General features: G+C 37.5%; 1 protein-coding gene across 2 annotated transcripts; it reads right to left on the reverse strand.

Annotated features, from left to right (window-relative positions):
* Positions 1–300: 300 nt before the first annotated feature.
* fam72a (family with sequence similarity 72 member A) lies at positions 301–20025 on the reverse strand. 2 transcript variants are annotated; one of them, XM_028796684.2, is made up of 5 exons: positions 19910–20025; positions 14017–14195; positions 10702–10779; positions 10136–10260; positions 301–7303 (listed from the first exon to the last, which is right to left on the reverse strand). In XM_028796684.2, the coding sequence occupies exons 2-5, from the start codon at positions 14160–14162 to the stop codon at positions 7209–7211; spliced, it is 444 nt and encodes a 147-aa protein (XP_028652517.1). In that variant the 5' UTR covers positions 14163–14195; positions 19910–20025; the 3' UTR covers positions 301–7208. The 2 variants fall into 2 exon arrangements, with proteins under 2 accessions (XP_028652517.1, XP_028652516.1); XM_028796683.2 differs by having other exon boundaries at positions 19825–20023.
* Positions 20026–20228: the final 203 nt, after the last annotated feature.

Raw genomic sequence — 20228 nt, forward strand, 5'->3', positions numbered from 1 at the left:
TACTTTGCAGAAAACAACAAAAATGAAGCAAGTATCTCATTTAAACCTACAAATGAATGTCATTTAAACAAATCTACTTGCAACTTAAAAAGCACTCACACAGAAGGGATCAAAAGGGATGGCATCATCACGATGAAGGTGTGAAAGAAATAAAAACAAACCGAGACCATCAGACTTATTACCTGCGGCACCTAAGTAGTGGTCTGCCTTTTCAGACACTGTACACCTAAAATGAATAGAAACATAAAACACAAGTTTCAAAAATAAATGAGGGACTGAAAGAAGTAATGGCATTACAAATTTGTGATCAAAACATAGCAAATTTTATTCTTAATAATCTCATTTTGTGCTACAAATGGAAAACGAGACAGGTGATAAAGCAACTGCAGCATGTTTATTATGTACTACACACACTTGATGTTTTTATTTAGACATATAACAATTGGCACCTGGATATCAGTTTTTTAACAATGTTTTTTCATAAAATATCTGTGAAATCATTAAACAAAATGCTGTATGTTCATAAAACGATATGGTGGGTGATTTGTATTATTTTTACAAATACATTTTAGTTAGAGATTTGAAAATGGTCAATAAATTATCCTTTATGATACCCATATGTTACAAAAGTGTCATTATTTTAAAATGCTATTTACAGAATATCAAGACAGAACTCCACACTGTTTGCCTTTTACAGGGATTGCAATAAAAAAGTATCTAATTCTTTTCCAATAAATATACAAAAATAAAGCTCTAATACTGTATACATAAAAAAATACATTTTCGTAAAAAATGCCTACCAGTTAATGCACTCTAAAAGCTTTCAAGACAAAAATATTTGAGGAAAAAAATCTCACATTTTCTAAAGAACAAAATCATTTAGGAATAAACCTAAAAATCGTCAGTTCAAAAAGTAAACAAATACAGAAATAATATTTAATAAATAGTACATGTCATCTGAAATGGAAAAGCAAGATAAAAAGCTCACAAAGACAATAAGTTGAATTATTTAGAACTATTCCTCCAAGTTCAATATATAGATTAATACGTTTACAACTTTTAATTACACTTTTTCCTTTAGAAATTAATTGGAAAAGCACTTCATATGAATCACTGCATAAAGACAGAGCTCAGATTCAAGCACAGGAATTTTTTATAAATTTCAAACCACAAACGTCTTTGGACAGGTGGATAAAGACAATATTTTTTATTCATAAACTAAAATGTTAATTCTGACAATCTCACCTATCTTAACTTCAGTAAAGATGTCAGTCAACATTACGCTGCTCGGTAGCTTTGGCGGTCTTGATCTGAACTGTTAATATGCTCTCATTAGGTTCACGTTAAATGCAAAAGCAACTGTTGTTGTCATGTTTATTTGTCTCCATATATACAGAGTCCGTTTGTCTCTCAGTATATTTATTCTTCAAAGAACTATTCCATAAATGTTCAAATTCTGCTGAGATATATCAGATAGAGTGTGCTGTACACATTTTTATAATTCAAAAAGGATTGGTAAATTTTCAAAATTGTCTTAAAACTGAGAACTATTCTGTGAGACCTCAATTACAGAATAATGTACTGTTTCAAATGTATCTTAGGAGAGGTGATTTAATGATATGCGTTTATACCTCTTAGATCAAGAAAATGATTAAAATCTCCAAGCTTGAAAGCCGTTATGTTCATTTAACTAAAGGCCATGTCACATTACACAACTTTTCCAGGCATTCTCAGACACATAATCTTAAGGAGGGGAGGGCAGTCGTGGCGTGTTCCCATGACAGCCAGTTGTGTAGTATGACATAGCCAGCGATTCAGTCCAAACAATCTGCGACTCACCCAGGTAAAGATCAAACAGGTTTGATTTAATCTTAAGTTGTAGGGATGGGCGCGGTGTGGACAAGTGTTCACACGGAAGTACAATGCATATAATGCAGCAACAAGGAATAAGGAACGCAGGTGTTTTGGACCTTGCACACAGAAGAGAGGCTTCTCTGTCTGATGTCTCATATTTTACATACCATGATAGAATGGAAAAATCGCCCAAGATTATGGTTGAACTAACCATAATTGTAAAGCCTTGGTATAGCACCAACAGTGTCATTTGACCCCCGCCCCCCCCAGCAACTTCTAGTCACATAAAAAGATATACTTAAGAGACGAGATCTCCAACTGCAATCCCCTGTGTGTGTCACACTGGAAAGCCTCCAACTAGATGTTGTGTAAAGCGGCTTAAGTCTTCTTAAGAGGAGTGAAAGTGACATCACTTATACATGTCCTAACTTGTTTTTTTTTTTTTTTTTGGGGGGATTGTTCTACCTCTTCTTCAGTTAGGTTCCAGTAGATAACAGCATCAGTTTGAGCCAAAAATGCAGTTCAAACCTCTTTTCTGTTCCACTGCACCAATGTACTTGTATAACAGTATAAATGTTCAGATGACATTTTATCTTGAAAGTCAGTCAATCAATCAATCTTAAGCAGATACAGTAAATAATACTTCAACAATATCTGAATGAAAAAAACATCACATTACGTCAACATTCACCCACCCACTTCCTGAACCTGCACAGTTCAATTCAAAGCCGCAAGGAGCCTGGCAGCATTGGGTGTAATGTAGGGACCAACCTCGGAAAAGGTGGTAATCAATTGTGGGGCACACTATCTCACACTGGGCCAATACAGAGTTACCAATTAACCTGGCAAACATGTCTTTCAGATGTGTGAAGAAAAACCTGGAGTAACCTGGAGAAAAGATAGCATGGACACATAAAGGAGTACAGAGTAACCAGACCAGGGGCCTCATGTATAAATGGTGCATACGCACAGAAATGTTGCATACGAACGTTTCCAAGCTCAAATCGTGATGTATAAAACCTAAACTTGGCGTAAAGCCACGCACATTTCCACGGTACCTCATACCCTGGCGTACGCTCGGTTTTGCAGACTGGCGGCACCCAGCGTCAAAGCAGTGCTACTGTTCCTGTGTGGTCACCCTTTCTTTCTTAGGCCCACATTCCTGACGCGGCTTTATAAATACACTGAAATTAACTGCATATTGTTTATTAGTGTAATGCATCTGATTGTAATTAACCTGCAGCAATATAATGGTCCAGGGAATAGCCATAGTATTCCAAATACCATAACTGCTTTAGCGTTGTTATGCTCACTGCATCTTCTTCTTTCAGCTGCTCCCGTTAAGGGTTGCCACAGCAGATCATCTTTTTCCATATTACTCTCACTGCACCACTCGGAGAATTTATATCACTGTATCTGAGTGGGGAATCACAGCAGTAGCTGATCGGAAAGAGAATTATTGGTATACAGTTTCAAGCACACTCTACCTCAGCCATGGCAAAACGCGTCAAAGCCTTTCCTGTACGGACCTCGCGTTTCAGAAACAGTTTCATCCCAAGAACTATAAACGCACTCAATCAGTCCATCAAGTGCTCCTTGTAGAACTGTTTGTACTTATAAGTAAAATCACCTCACTGTAAACTTACACTACAGTTATAATATTGCACAACCTGCGCCACTTTATGAAGTGCATATGATGACGATATCATTTTTAAGATGAAATGCAGCAAAATATGTTACTTATAGCATACAGATAAAACTAACTTAATTTAAATAATCCGTATTTTTAATAATTAAACATGTGAGGACAAGGTGCCGCAGCGCTAGCTAGTTCATGGATAGCTCCTGCCTTGCGCTGTATTATTGCTGGTGCTGACGCGACACTGGAAGGATAGACGGATAGAATAATTAAACATGTACTACGAAGATATTTCAATGTTCCTTAAAAGTTTTGAAGAATCTGCGTTCTAAGCTTACAGTTGGCTTCACGTCTATTACAGAGCTGATTGTGTGGCGATTGGGTATTTGGAGAAAGAAAAAGTAAGGACAGGAATTGGAGGTTAGTACGTTTGAAAGAGACAGTACTTCTGTAATAAATTATTTAATCGAAGGTCGCACATGGCGCAGCACGCCTCTTGCATGAGACATGAACAATCACTGCGCCACCGTGTTCCCAAGTTTAATAACATGCTTTCATTCCTATCATCATGAAAAAGATATCACGTATACATCTCAGTATTTTAATCATTCAGAGAGCTGTAATATCACAAATGCAATGGATTCTGTGTCCTGTCAGAGAAAGAGAAAGAACGGATGCACATAGTGATTCACACACATAGAGCACATAGAAGATCAAATACAGAACAAAGCATTTAACGTGCTACTTGAGAAACTAGTAAAATAAATGATTTTAAGATGAAGTTTATGATGTTCTACTTTAATGACAAAATAAACTACGTGATTAAAGTGGAAATTTCGAGATTAAAGTTGACATTTCGTGCTTTTTTCCCCACTGTGTGCCTATTTTTTTTCTCTGTACCCTAATAAGCTTTCATATGACACTCAGACGGTCCGCTACGAGTTGCCTTTTCACGTTGACTTTGATATCTGACAACTTCTTTTTTATTTCGGGCACTGTGCGACTTTGTGAACTTGAGCTTTCGAGTTTCTCCGACACTATGTCACTCGATCAACTTTCTTTTGTTGATTATACCACTGTTTAAACCAACAAAGAGTACGTTTTTCCTTTGCCTTCACTTGGTATTCGCTGAAATTCTTATATTTTCCCCCGTGCTTTTCCCATTGTCTTTTCACAGAAGGCTATTTATATTGATTTGCATATTCAAAGAGGCATAATTCTGGGAGGAGTTGGGGTGGGACAGAAGGCGCGTGCACGTGCGTTACTTTTCACGCTGATCGGGATTTATGTAGTGGAAGAACGTGAAAGTTTGCGTGCGCACAGATTCCTGCATCTGGATTTTTCTGTGCGTACGCACATTCCCGCTTTTGTGCTTATGCCATGTTATAGTGTGAGTTCTACGCACGGCGTTATACATGAGGCCCCAGGACTCAAAAAGTAGACTTGTGGGGAGAGCTGCCCTATATGACCTGTATGGGGAGTAAATACTTTAGGAAATAGAATATATTACTGATAATGGTAAAACTCACTCCACGAGGCCACGTTTGGATACAATTTCACACCCTTTTAATGTTTACTCCTGGCCTCAATTTGACAATGCTGGAAAAGCAGAGAATAAAATAAAAAAATTTAAATTGCATGACTGACTACAGTGAACCGTGTGAAGGAATCCATTATTATTTTAAATAGAATATAAACTGCTTCATGATGTAAAATTAAAACAGGCTTGAGACAAAATCTGATGGAACTTGTTGAGGATGTACTTCTTCATTAGATTTTCATGCACATTCTCCTACTACAATTCTACCAAAAAGATATAAACATATTTATTACACATACAGTTCTTTAGCAAGATTCTGCCGGAGTGTTTCTCACCCGAGCTGTTGTGTTAGGGGGCTCATTATCACTGTGAGGTGACAGCATAGGGGCAGCAAAGCCAGGCATCATTAAGAGCTGTCAAAGCAGTACTGCCTTTGAATGACATGCTTAAAGAGCCTGCTGAGCATCAAGCAGATCTGGGCAGGTAGGGAGATGACAAGCGATCTCCATAATGTGAGATAAGCAGTCAGCCTGGTGAAAAGCAGTGCTTACATTTGCACAGCTCAAGGGACAGATGAAAATATATAATGGAGTGGAATAACATCATTCAATCTCTTCAACCCACACAACTCTTTTGACCAAAGTAACTTTCAAATTACAAGCGGCAAACACACTTGTTTACATAAACATACCCAATATTGTCGATGCTCTCATTTTAAGACAACATGGCATCTGCTTGCAATAACATTATAAAGTAAACCTCGGTGTGTTTAGGCTGTTTTTGGAAACAAAAAAAAGCATGATAACATTTTATGCTTTATTTAACGCTACAATATCACCAGTAATAATTAGGGTCTAAAATGGGAAATATGACCACCTATACTGAAAATGCTTCTCTATGGCCAGCTGTGGTCAAGTGACACTGGCAGCTAGAAAACCAGTCAGGAAGGCACAATGAACACACACACACACACAAACACACACATTATGAAACCCAATACTATCAGATGATTAGCCACTCACTGTGCTTCATTCTTCTTTTCAGAAAAGTTGCTGTCCTGCCAAAAAAATAACTGTACTACATAAACTACTTACGGTATTTATATTAAAAAAAAGGAGACTACAAATTCCATGTGCTTTACAGAGGGAAGTTGTGTTTTGGGTTTCTGTCATTCATTTAGGAATTTCTTGTCTAATCCGGGTCTTATGTGCGCAAGAAAGCACATAATCCAGAGGTGTAAAATGATAACCTTTACAGCTATCCAAAGAACTATTGAAACAGCAATTATTTTTATAAACATGATGCCGATTTTGACATTCTTACAGTATATACACAAGAAACAAGCGGGACTGGCTTGACTTAGTAGCATTAGAATGATATTATCTGCTGTGTTAAAGATTTTCGCTCTTTCTTATTTTACATTTTTGGCTTTATCATTAAAATGAACAATTTTTATTTGTAAGGAGAACTGGTGCTGCAGTTTTGCCAGCACAATAAATGGATTCTTAAAACAAAAGTGCTACATTAGAGGGCTTTATGTTAAAAATGTTTTCCTTTTGATTAACAGCATTGCTTGTCCAATGCGAACCGTCAACTACGTTAAAGAGTGGCACAAAGTCATTTCACTGCTAGAACTGAAAACATTTTTTGGTGTGAAAGCTGTTTTAGTTTGGCTCTTGTCAGGTCTCATTTTACAGGGTAGCTGGAATGCTAAAAAACCTGTTCATTCACGCCTTTTATAACTCAATATCTTGCCTGCAGGCTCCAACTTTCTAAACATGGGTAATTACAGTAATCATTAAGTAGGAATTACACAGCTCCACAATGACTTCTTTGTGAATTTACCATTGCAGAACGATATTGCAGTGATAGGCCCACAGTGATATCTAATGGAATCCTGCTTTTTCTCAGCAAGTATAATCGTTGTAAAGAGAAGAAAGTATCTCCAGGATGTAGAAAAGAAAAAGATATTCATTTTGGTGATGAATGGTCCAGAACAGCTGCTGAAAAGACTTGGACATGGACATGTGGAAGATGATTGCATTCCCAGTTTCATTGAACGGGCTTCCAAAACATAAACACAATTCCAGAATTCCACAGCACACACCTTGTGCTAATTTAACATAAATGTGTGCAACTGTTCTCCATGTTCACTAAACATTAAAAAAAGCAGTCTTATCTGATGCACTCCTCTTCGGAGAGCCAGCCTAACTCTTCATTGCCTGTCTCCTCAATTTCAGGCAAGTCACGCCAAAGCAGCAGTTTTAGACCTAAAATGAGAACCGTTAATAATTGAGGACACATTTTCTTAAACAGATATGAACAGACAGTAAGATTATTTTAGTATAAAGTACAACAAAATATACAGTATGCATTATAGTCAGTTACTGAATGACATAATTAATATGTTAGAAAATCATTTTACTTAGTGTCCATTTTTTCAAAGTTAAATTTACATGCATGGCTTTTACTTACCAAATATATTTTCAGTGCAGCTTATTCTTTGTTTTCTTCTTACAACATAAAGGAAGTTGAAATTGATATTCTCACTCTCAGGTATAAAATATTCATACTGTAAGCCATCCATTTATATATATATTTAAACGTCAATTTTTCTTTAATTAGCGAGTAGTGAAACATTTGACTATGTCAACTTTCATGTATTAAGTACTAACATGAAAGACTTGATTTGACTCAAAGTAGTGTACATTGTTAAAAAGAAAGAAATATCTGGTCAGCTTGAATTCTAAAAAGACAGGATCATCACAGTGAGTTTATGCCACATGAAACTGGCAATAATGAAATTGACTGAATTAGTCTGAAAAGATGTCATGTCAGGTAGAAATGAGCCTACCTGAGTAGTAAAAGAATTGGTTTTAAATTAAAAAGTGACCAAGAGCTCCCAGTGTGGCCCGTATCAGGCCATTTCCCTACATTTTCTTTAAATGTCTATTTGTTCCAAGGTAAGAAGACAGAAGTTTCAAGGTTAGGTAGATATACTCTCTATCCATGGCACTAGAGAGTGGCATCATGCCATGCACATGCTACAGTATGTAAGAATTTCACTACTTTAAGTGACGATAGTGACTGTAAGAGCCAAATCTTAATGGTAAATTTACCTTAGATTTTTGTTTAATTTGAATTGAATGTTGTTTTCACATAGATAATCTAAGATTCTGCCACCCCACCATAAGCTAACAAGTTAACAGAATGTTCTTAATGTTCAGCTATATCCCTGTGTGACAAAAGAATGCGCTCAGATTGCAGTTAGACAGCCAGAAAGGCATTGACGGCATATAGTTTTCTGACTGATGTACAAATGTCAAGTGTAGGTCTTAGTGTATGTGATAACACATAGAAACTTTAAGAAATGTAACCTAGACACGTAGCCTTGACAAAACATCATGGACAAAAAGGTTTTTTTTTTTGCATGCGTGTGTGTAGTATCACCCTTCTTTATTTTTTGTGTGAACAGTTTGCTTTGAATTTCACTAAAACGTTCAGAACAAAGACACTTGGACTGTGGAGTTTTCTTTGGTACATAAAACATACTAACTCCTGGAAAACTGTTCTGGTATTTTACTTTTAAACTATTTGGAAAAACCTTAAAAAAACCCCAAAAAAAACAGCTTAAGTGACACTATAAAATTATACGGGTTCTTTAAAAACAAAGTTTGGCAGTTGTACTCAACATAAAAACAATAAAATACAACAATATGATATTTTAGCATAAGTTTCAGTAAAACTAAATTACAACAATTAAAAAAGTCTATTCAATCAGCAACACAAGCAAACTCATATAATCGCCAAAACAAATAAACCACTGCTATATGACATTAAATAAAAAACAATCATCTGCTCCAACAAATGGTGGTAAATGGTGTCATTTGGTAAAATTATCCATTTTGATTACAGTAGAAGTACCTTGGCAACAATTAAAACACAGAATGGCCTTCAATAAATTTGCTTTACTGTATTTAATAAATTATAATGGCATGATTTCACCTAAACAAGTCACTATTTCTTTTTTAATACACAGTTACTGTAGGTGCTATAAGCTCCATTACTTCAAATGGACTTTTACACAGTTGCACATTAATAATGAAACAAAATCATTCCAAATGAATACAAAAAATACTAGTATTTTAGCTAAAGAATTAATCCAAAAAGATTTTGAACTCACAGGTGGACAGCAAAATTGTTCAAACATTTCTAGACCTGGGAAAGTTACTTGTTTTAGGTCAAACTGTAAGTTAGCAAGAAGGTTACGGTTACCTCACAGGTGGTGCAGTGGTAGTGCTGCTGCTTTGCAGTAAGGAGACTGTGGAAGATTGTGGGTTAGCTTCCCGGTTCCTCCCTGTGTGGACAGTGCTTTGAGTACTGAGAAAAGTGCTATATAAATGTAATTAATTATTATTATTACTGTTTCAAGCTGTAGCCACCAAGTCACTTTTTGGCTCTTTTCCGAGTGTAAAGCACTCTGTAAAGAAAACTTTGACAAAATATTTTATATTGTCACATACATGCACATGGGGACCACCTTGCTGGCACAACTGAGGTAAGCAATACCATTACGGGACAATTGGGGGGTGAGGGAAGATGCTAATGCTAACGGTTTCTTCTCTCCTATCGCAGTTCGAGAAGATGGCCAGTGAGTGCACTTATCCCCGCCCATGGCAGGCACTGCCCCTTCCAGCTGCAGTTCCTGTGTGATCCTTCAGTCAGACCTTTTCCAGTGTTGGAAATCTGTTTTTGGGCTATTCCTGCCAACATTTTTGTTATGCCACTTTGCATGCATTTTTCTTTTGTGTTTATTGATTAAAAGAAGGTCACTATGTGTAGACTCTAGTGTTTTGTCAGAGGACTACAATATCTATTATGTAATACACATATGCAGTACATTATATATATAATAAACACACACATATACAATTTGATACATTACAGCCCAGGTTTTTTTCCCTGAAACATGAATATCACTTTTATATCCATGTATAAACTTCAGACAAACCAAAACAAAGTAAATGCTGATGCAGAGTCAGTTGTTCAATTGGCATCAAACTGCCTGATAATTCAGATAAACAAAGCCCAAAAATGCTTACCCGATGAATCAAGTCTGTTGATGGCAAACACAGCCCTTGTGTGAAACATCCAGAAATGTCCATTGTTGCAGGACATAAGGCATGGTTTGCAGGGTACTACAACATGATAACCAACAATATTGCCACTGAAACAAGACAGAAACCTGGATGTTGACTTTGTACAAAATTTAATAAACACGTCATCCTTATAATAATGAAATGTTAAAAAAGAAAACATTCTATGCAACATGTACAGTATATTTTAAAAAAAGAGATTCATAAAACCCATAGTAAAACATCACATTTATTCAATGACTAGGACTTCATTAAATAGGTACATTTATGATTCTGAGGCAATATGTTAAAAACAAGGAACTATTCATCCATTCATTTTCTTCACTCCTATTTAAAGTTAGGAATTTAGGGAGGTATACATTTCTCTGAAGCACTGAGTACAATGGCATGCCATTCCATTTCAGGACAATCACATGCAGTTACCTATAAATCTAACAAGTACATCTTTAGGATCCATTTTCATACTGTGTCCACTATGTTAATATTTAAGATAGATATAAAAAGAAATTTACCATTTCAGGCATGCAATGTCCTTTAGTTTGCATCTGCAGGATTCTGTACAGTAACAGCTGGACACAAAGTCTATGGTGCTTAAAAGAAGAAAAGGAGAAACACTTCATATACTACAAAGTAACAATACAACAGTTACACAGTCCAAACCAAGAAGATGTGTGAAACAATATTAGAAAATTTAAACACATTAAATGAAAATTGTGAGAGTATTTTTTCTGTGAGAGCATTTTTCACAAAAATAGAAAATGCCTTAATGAATCCCTAAGTATTAATGGTGCAATACATGTCAAAACAATTTGGGACTGATAAAAGCATTTTTTTTCATTTTTGGCTAAAGATGTAATAATGCCTAATGAAATACATGATGATGCTGTGATAATACTTCTGCACAAGGTCAAAACAGAAGCTGAAAACTCTTTCACATTTTAACTTTGTACTTAAGCTTTAAGTGAGTTTACAAACAGCATTGCCATGGTGGCAAACGCGAGTACCTTTGTACATTAGGGAAGGCAAGTGAGTAATCTAAAATAAATCTAGCATATACAGGTGCTGGTCATAAAATTAGAATATCATGACAAAGTTGATTTATTTCAGTAATTCCATTCAAAAAGTGAAACTTGTATATTAGATTCATTCATTACACACAGACTGATGTATTTCAAATGTTTATTTCTTTTAATGTTGATGATTATAACTGACAACTAATGAAAGTCCCAAATTCAGTATCTTGGAAAATTAGAATATCAATTAAGACCAATGCAAAAAAAGGATTTTTAGAAATGTTGGCCAACTGAAAAGGTATGAACATGAAAAGTATGAGCATGTACAGCACTCAATATTTAGTTGGGGCTCCTTTGGCCTGGATTACTGCAGCAACGCGGTGTGGCATGGAGTCGATCAGTCTGTGGCACTGCTCAGGTGTTATGAAAGCCCATGTCGCTCTGATAGTGGCATTCAGCTCTTCTTAATTGGTGGGTCTGGCGTATTTCATCTTCCTCTTCACAATACCCCATAGATTTTCTATGGGGTTAAGGTCAGGCGAGTTTGCTGGCCAATCAAGAACAGGGATACCATGGTCCTTAAACCAGGTACTGGTAGTTTTGGCACTGTGTGCAGGTGCCAGGTCCTGTTGGAAAATGAAATCTGCATCTCCATAAAGTTCGTCAGCAGCAGGAACCATGAAGTGCTCTAAAACTTCCTGGTAGACGGCTGCGTTGACCTTGGACCTCAGAAAACACAATGGACCAACACCAGCAGATGACATGGCACCCCAAACCATCACTGACTGTGGAAACTTTACACTGGACCTCACGCAACGTGGATTCTGTGCCTCTCCTCTCTTCCTCCAGACTCTGGGACCTTGATTTCCAAAAGAAATGCAAAATTTATTTTCATCAGAGAACATAACTTTGGACCACTCAGCAGCAGTCCAAAGGCGAGACGCTTCTGACGCTGTCTCTTGTTCAAGAGTAGCTTGACACAAGGAATGCGACAGCTGAAACCCATGTCTTGCACACGTCTGTACGTGGTGGTTCTTGAAGCACCGACTCCAGCTGCAGTCCACTCTTTGTGAATCTCCCTCACATTTTTGAATGGGTTTTGTTTCACAATCCTCTCCAGGGTGCGGCTATCCCTATTGCTTATACACTTTTTTTCTACCACATCTTGTCCTTCCCTTCGCCTCTCTATTAATGTGCTTGGACACAGAGCTCTGTGAACAGCCAGCCTCTTTAGCAATGACCTTTTGTGTCTTGCCCTCCTTGTGCAAGGTGTCAATGGTCTTCTTTTGGACAACTGTCAAGTCAGCAGTCTTCACCATGATTGTGTAGCCTACAGAACTCGACTGAGAGACCATTTAAAGGCTTTTGCAGGTGTTTTGAGTTAATTAGCTGATTAGAGTGTGGCACCAGGTGTCTTCAATATTGAACCTTTTCACAATATTCTAATTTTCTGAGATACTGAATTTGGGACTTTCATTAGTTGTCAGTTATAATCATCAAAATTAAAAGAAATAAACATTTGATTAAACATCAGTCTGTGTGTAATGAATGAATCTAATATACAAGTTTCACTTTTTGGATGGAATTACTGAAATAAATCAACTTTGTCATGATATGCTAATTTTATGACCAGCACCTGTACAAGAATATGTCCAAACCAGTTCTGAACAGTGCTAAAAGCATCAAAACTTCAACTAACACATGCACTCAAACGCCATTTATAAGGACTCCTTAACTTACTGTTTCAGCAGTGATCCATCCATTATTGAACCAGCTTAATCCAATACAAGTTCACAATAGCTGGAGCCTATCTTAACAGTATCAGATACAAATTCATCATAGGGTACTCATACAGGGCTAGTTGACTTACCTATTAACCCAGCACACAGAACTTACGAAAATGTGATGTCAAGAATGGGAGAAAATGCAAAAAACAGACAATGCCCTGGCAACATTCAGCTCCGGTGTTTTGAAGTTTTGAGGCAACAGCACTAACCACTCCACCACCATATCAAATGCAAACTGAAGGAAGTGCAAAATGTTACTGATGAAAGAATTAAGCCCAGAAGAATTTACAAACTCATAGGTAATAATGGGATTAATTACATGTAGTGGCAGAGTATTTACTGCAATTCTAAATAAATATAAAATGAGAACATCATGTTAGGACACAACTCTCAATTCAGTGTGCCAAAGAGAAAAGTCAGTTATTCAACCCTTAAGTTCCCAATCTGAATATTCTCCAAAGTAGAGCTGTGCTCTGGTAGCATGTTCATGTCAAGCAGAAGCAGAGACAAAACAGCCAGGATGGAGTCCTACACACACACATTAAAGTAGTTCAGCTTAAACTACAGAATATGGATACTACTTAGCAAATAAGAGGAAAGAATGACACAACAGAAACTGCATAACTCTGCCCTAAAGCACTGCATTCCATAGAAAGCCCCAGCATCAGGAATCATTCTGCTAGTCCAAGAAAAAAAACAAAAACCTGTAGACAACACTGAAATTCCCATGACAGCTTAAATAATCATGCATGGAAAACAGGTGGACCCCACGTCACAAACAACACAGAATGCACACCATTCCTTCTGGTTCATAGAATGGACCACTAGCCGGAGTGTTTATTCCATAGCAGGTATTGCCAACACTGAAGGAATGTTATCTATCTGTAATAGAAGTACATCATCAGGTACCCCTTTTCAAAACTGGGATCATGGCCATCATTCTTGAATGCAAGTACAGAACTACTGATAAAACCTTCTTACAAAAATAAGAGTGTCATCCCTGTAGGCGAAGATAGTATTACCTTACCTGTTAGGGGGGATGTCAGTTGAATACAATTCCACCTCATTGTCAGCCAGGAGCACGGCTTTCATTCCTCTTGTGCATAGGATATTTTCACAAAATTTGCAAAAAATGAGTGAAACACATTTGTTTTTAAAATCTGGTAGAGGCATAGTTTCTAAACTATCCAGGTGTTCATACACAATCTGAAAAAGATAAGAAATGGCAGGTAATCTGTAAGATGTACAGAACAATTACATCATTCCCTGTCATATTGAGATATCTCTCTCTATTTCTTATTACATACATACAGTACATACATTCCAGAAAGTATTCACAGCGCATCACTTTTTCCACATTCTGTTATGTTACAGCCTTATTCCAAAATGGACTACATTCATTTTTCCCCCTCAGAATTCTACACACAACACCCCATAATGACAACGTGAAAAACGTTTACTTGAGATTTTTGCAAATTTATTAAAAAAAAAAAAAAAACAAAAAACTGAGAAATCACAAGTATTCACAGCCTTTGCTCAATACTTTGTCGATGCACCTTTGGCAGCAATTACAGCCTCAAGTCTTTTTGAATATAATGCCACAAGCTTGGCACACCTATCCTTGGCCAATTTCGCTCATTCCTCTTTGCAGCACCTCTCAAGCTCCATCAGGTTGGATGGGAAGCATCGGTGCACAGCCATTTTAAGATCTCTCCAGAGATGCTCAATCAGATTCAAGTCTGGGCTCTGGCTAGGCCACTCAAGGACATTCACAGAGTTGTCCTGAAGCCACTCCTTTGATATCTTGGCTGTGTGCTTAGGGTCGTTGTCCTGGTGAAAGATGAACCATCTGCCCAGTCTGAGGTCAAGAGCGCTTAGGAGCAGGTTTTCATCCAGGATGTCTCTGTACATTGATGCAGTCATCTTTTCCTTTATCCTGACTAGTCTCCCAGTTCCTGCCGCTGAAAAACATCCCCACAGCATGATGCTGCCACCACCATGCTTCACTGCAGGGATGGTATTGGCCTGGTGATGAGTGGTGCCTGGTTTCCTCCAAACGTGACGCCTGGCATTCACGCCAAAGAGTTCAATCTCTGTCTCATCAGACCAGAGAATTTTCTTTCTCATGGTCTGAGAGTCCTTCAGGTGCCTTTTGGCAAACTCCAGGTGGGCTGCAATGTGCCTTTTACTAAGGAGTGGCTTTCGTCTGGCCACTGTACCATACAGGCCTGATTGGTGGATTGCTGCAGAGATGGTTGTCCTGGTGGTTTTGGACTTCTTCCACTTACGGATGATGGAGGCCACTGTGCTCATTGGGACCTTCAAAGCAGCAGAAATTTTTCTGTAACCTAACCCAGATTTGTGCCTCGAGACAATCCTGTCTCTGAGGTCTACAGACAATTCCTTTGACTTCATGCTTGGTTTGTGCTCTGACATGAACTGTCAACTGTGGGACCTTAAATAGACAGGTGTGTGCCTTTCCAAATCATGTCCAATCAACTGAATTTACCACAGGTGGACTCCAATTAAGCTGCAGAAACATCTCAAGGATGATCAGGGGAAACAGGATGCACCTGAGCTCAATTTTGAACTTCATGGCAAAGGCTGTGAATACTTACTGTATGTACATGTGCTTTCTCAATTTTTTTTATAAATTTGCAAAAATCTCAAGTAAACTTTTTTCACATTGTCATTATGGGGTGTTGCGTGTAGAATTCGGAGGAAAAAAATGAATTTAATCCATTTTGGAATAAGGCTATAACATAACAAAATGTGGAAAAAGTGATGCGCTGTGAATACTTTCTGGATGCACTGTATTATATACAATACCAACATGACAAAAAACTCCATCGTCAACTTACAAGCATAGGAAAATGACAGTTGATCACAATGCTAGAAATAGTGAAATGCTTTTACAGATGAATATCCCAGGAAATGAGCAAGTCAAACATTTTAACAGCTGAACTTTGAAGGATGAGGTAAAATGTACAAAGAACAGTAAATGAAAAATAAAATATATTCAAAAGGAAACAGCAAAGGGTGGCACAGTGGTAGCTCTGCTGCTTTGCGACAAGAAGACTGGGATTCACAACCTGGATGCTGCCTGTGTGGAGTTTGCTTTTTCTTCCCGTGTCCATTTGGGTTTCCTCCAAAAGTCCAGAGACATGCAGATTAGGTGAACTGGTATTGCTAAATTGGCCCGGTTGCTTGTTTATGCAAATGTGTTCACCCTGCAATGGACTGGTGCCCTGTCCAGGGATTCTTCCAGCTTAGCACCCAGTACTTGCTGGGATAGGCTTCAGTTTCCCTACAACCCTGCTCAGGTTAAGCAGGTTTGAAGATGTGTGGAAGAAAATATGAAATGCATTGAATTGAATTTAAGTTATCAGTAAAGAAATTTGGAAAGCTCTCAGCACCTACAGGAAATATTAAAATACAAAACAAGGGCATATATGTCTTTATCTCTAAATAAATATGTCTACATTTTTAAATAAACTGAGGTTTCTTCATATTATTCTCTCTCATAGTTATTTTTTTCTTAATTTATGTAATACTTCATTTACCACTACGAAGTAGTTTCTATTTTCTTTCTCTTCTTTGTGTCTGTGCTAGCTCTTAATCTCTCTTAGAATATATGCAGTGATGCATGTGATGATTCCATCTTCAGAAGTCTTTTATCCAAACGAAATGGTCATCATTTACTTAGCAAATGTTACATTTCAAAATACAGCTGACATGAGACAGATAAAACTACCCTGGATAGATACATACATAAATGATGTGCATATTTTATATATATATATATATATATATATATATATATATATTATATATATATAGCGCATGATTCTGTTTGTTTAAAAATAAATTTATACTGACTAATTCATTTTTCAAGTTATATTACTGTACAATACATTGGGCTGATATGCTTATGAAGAAACTGAAACCTGAAAAGTACAGAGAGAGAGAAGTACTACTAAGATAAAGCAACAAAATCAAACAGACCTCTGGGACAAGTTAACATTTATGCAAAAGGTTCTCAATAATACTAAGAATTTGAGGCCTATAAGCTTTATTTTTTGGAGATTCCCAAAGAGTGGGAACTAATTTAAAACAACCTGTTATATAATATACGAATAAAAAGGGGAGTGCTGTTATTTTACAAGTATCATGGATGCAATTATTACCAGACATGTTAGAGAAACACATATCATTAGCAATCAGTCAACAGGAGTCTACATACAGTAAAGAATATTGCGTTTTGCTGATATACTTGCATTTTATGACAAGCAAAAAAAGCAATGGCTATTATATCAACCACACAGGCGATGGTTAAATGCCTGTCACCAACTCACTCTGTGACCCTGAGCAAGTCACTAAATCTGCTTGCGATCCAATAGTAAACATACTGTACATGCTCACAAACAGTTCTTTTTTGAGGAGATATGTTTTTAACAGTTTTTTTTTTTTTCCTCCAACAAGCACAATTGTTTTCTTTCCTCCTTCTCCTCTCTTCTTGTTTGGAGTATTGTGTGCATTTCTAGTTGCCACACTACAAGATAGATAAAGCAACACTTGAAGCTGTGCAGAGGAGAGTAACCAGATGTACCCTAGGACTTAATGATATGTCTTACTCTAACAGACACATGGAATAAAAATGTTCAGGGGACTGTGTTGGGATCTAATCTGGGTCTTCAGAAATTCTCATTTATAAATTAGATCCAGCAGAATTCATCCAACTAAACTGTGAATCACCTGCTCAATGACACCAGATGAAATTAAAGGGAAGCGCATTTAGGACTAAAGCCAGAAAGTACTTCTTTATGCAAAGAGTTGTGGGTATCAGGGACAAACTATTGAGACATGTAGATGAAGTTATAACCCTAACAACCTTTAAGAAGTATCTGGATGAAATACTGACACAGCTTAGCTATTAGCTAAACGAACAAGCTTGATAGACTGTATGATCTCCTCTCGATGGTCAAATTTCATATGTATTTCACTCCCGACTCTGACTCATCTGGCTGGGACAGAGGAGCTTCTTTTAGCTTGGCCCCCAGAGTGCAATGATGTTGCGCCCAGGGAGCATTTCCAGATCAGAAAGAACTTCATGAGAACCCCAGCAGTACTGTATATCCGAACTACAGTTAACCTACTGCCTTGCAGGTATTCAAATAGGAGTGCCATTAGAGGGATGCTGCCACATCATTCATGGTCATTAAAGTTTACACCAACTTGCACAAGTTGTTAATTACATCCTTACGACTATAAATAACTATATATCTATATATCCCATACAGGGATATGTGTTACTGCTTACCAATCATTGCTGCTGATATAGACTCCAGTCTCTGTGACACTACACTGGCCTAAATCAATTAAGAAAATGGTTAGAATGAAGAAACAGAGAGGTACACCACGGCCAGCCCAATAGTCACTAAATGTCCAAGCACCACTCTAAACGGGGCCTTTTGCTAGTTAAATTTTCTTTGACCTCCCTGTTACCTAGTGCAGGTTAAAGCTGTTCTGCAGTGCAGTTTTGTTAAGGACTGTAATTTTTGATTGTTAACGATTGTTAACATGAAGTAAGCGTAAAGAGACTCCAGAGTGTTCTGGATTACTTAATAAGAGTAATCCATAGCATTCAACAAGTTTTCCTTTGTTAAAGATGTTGTTAGCCCTTCATAGAACAGAAAGTGATGTGGCCAATATAAGAACTGTCACATCCAAATGCAAGTTCATGGCTCTCCAAGTGGAGAGGTTTAAGTAACTCCAGGTCTTGTTTACAACCAATGATAAGGGAGAATATTTGCTTAACAAACATATTGGTGTAGCAGTAATACTCATACTCGGGACTCTTTACCAGAGAGTGGTGCTAAAATGACAGTAAACACATTGGATGAACCTCTTGTCTTACATGCCAGTTTACTCTTCAGCTCTTTTATGGTTGTGGCCTTCAGCTTATGACTGCTGCAACTAGGCGGACGGTACAAGCCAGCAAACCAAGGCTCATCCATTGTATTTGTGAGGCTCTGTCTTGCTTTGTCTCAGTCTGATGAGAGGTTTAGTTCTTCAACTGATGACCATCCCAATGTGGGCTAATGTCACTAATTCCTTAGGATTGAGAGGAACCAGGCAAAATGGTCTGGGCATCAAGCCAGGATAACTTGTTGGTGCCTTCCACTGGTGTACCACAAACAGACTAGTAGAAGAAACTGGGCCAAACCCAAGACAGGATGTAAAAATCTCTCAGGTAGGCTTGGAACATCTAGAATTTCGCTAGTAGTCGGAGATTGCTGCTGAGCCTTGTACCACCACAAAACTCTCCAATAAAATTAAAAGGAATTTGATATACGGCATTCACTCCAACTAGCAGAACCCTAGGCTACAAGTACAGAACTATAATAAAATCGTATAAAGATAATGGTTTCAAGCGGGGAACAAGCACGATCAGCAAAGTTAGCTGGGGTGTAATTTAAAGTTGCAGACCTTTCATATACAGCGTGATGGCCACACTGTCTTAAAAGAAGCCGATGCTCAGATAGAGGGAAGCAGCACCGATCTTCATTTACAGTCACCTCAAAGTATATTAGGAATTGAAAGGTACATATACAAGGCGATTCAAAAACACTTATTTGTAAGGTGTCCAGATACCCAAAACATATCACATACGATAAATTATCGGTAAATAATGCACTGAAATACATATTACTCCTTTGTTAATAGTCATAACGTCATTTTATAGTATTTCTAATATGTCCCGGCCGATCGCCAATCTATTATAATTACTATTGGCGTTATCTGAAAACCAAGAATAGTCATGTACATTACCTACCATACGCTAAGAGAGCACTGTAGAATCTGTACTTTTACTCGTAGGCAGCCCTAATATTATCTTTGGCTACAACGCCCAGTCTCACCTTCGATGCTCTGACAATCTTCTTTTTTTAGCTCAACACTCTCCGCTTTCTCTTCTTGGTTGCCAGAGAGTACACTTCAGTTTACTTCCTTCCATAGAAACTTCCTTAAACACATTCAAATCGAGGCGTCTCCATCCTCCATTGGATGTTTGTTGAGGACGCCTACAACTGATTGGCGGATAGAAAACCAACTCCTTTGGCGCAATTGGGGGAAAAACACTTTTAATCGTTTCCTGCAGCCAATGCAATTTGTTAGATCTTCACCAATAGCGTTACCGTCCAATCATATTTTTGCATGCAAATAAGGACCGTTATTTGC

The sequence above is a fragment of the Erpetoichthys calabaricus genome, chromosome 3, assembly GCF_900747795.2.
Source record: "Erpetoichthys calabaricus chromosome 3, fErpCal1.3, whole genome shotgun sequence".
Classification (NCBI taxonomy): domain Eukaryota; kingdom Metazoa; phylum Chordata; class Cladistia; order Polypteriformes; family Polypteridae; genus Erpetoichthys; species Erpetoichthys calabaricus.

Excerpts from the sequence above, each read along its gene's own strand:
- fam72a (XM_028796683.2), bottom strand. Across the intron at positions 10,261-10,701 it reads GACATTGCATGCCTGAAATG|TGGCAATATTGTTGGTTATC; the intron begins GTAAATTTCTTT and ends GTCTTGTTTCAG. Across the intron at positions 7,304-10,135 it reads CAACAGACTTGATTCATCGG|GTCTAAAACTGCTGCTTTGG; the intron begins GTAAGCATTTTT and ends TTCTCATTTTAG.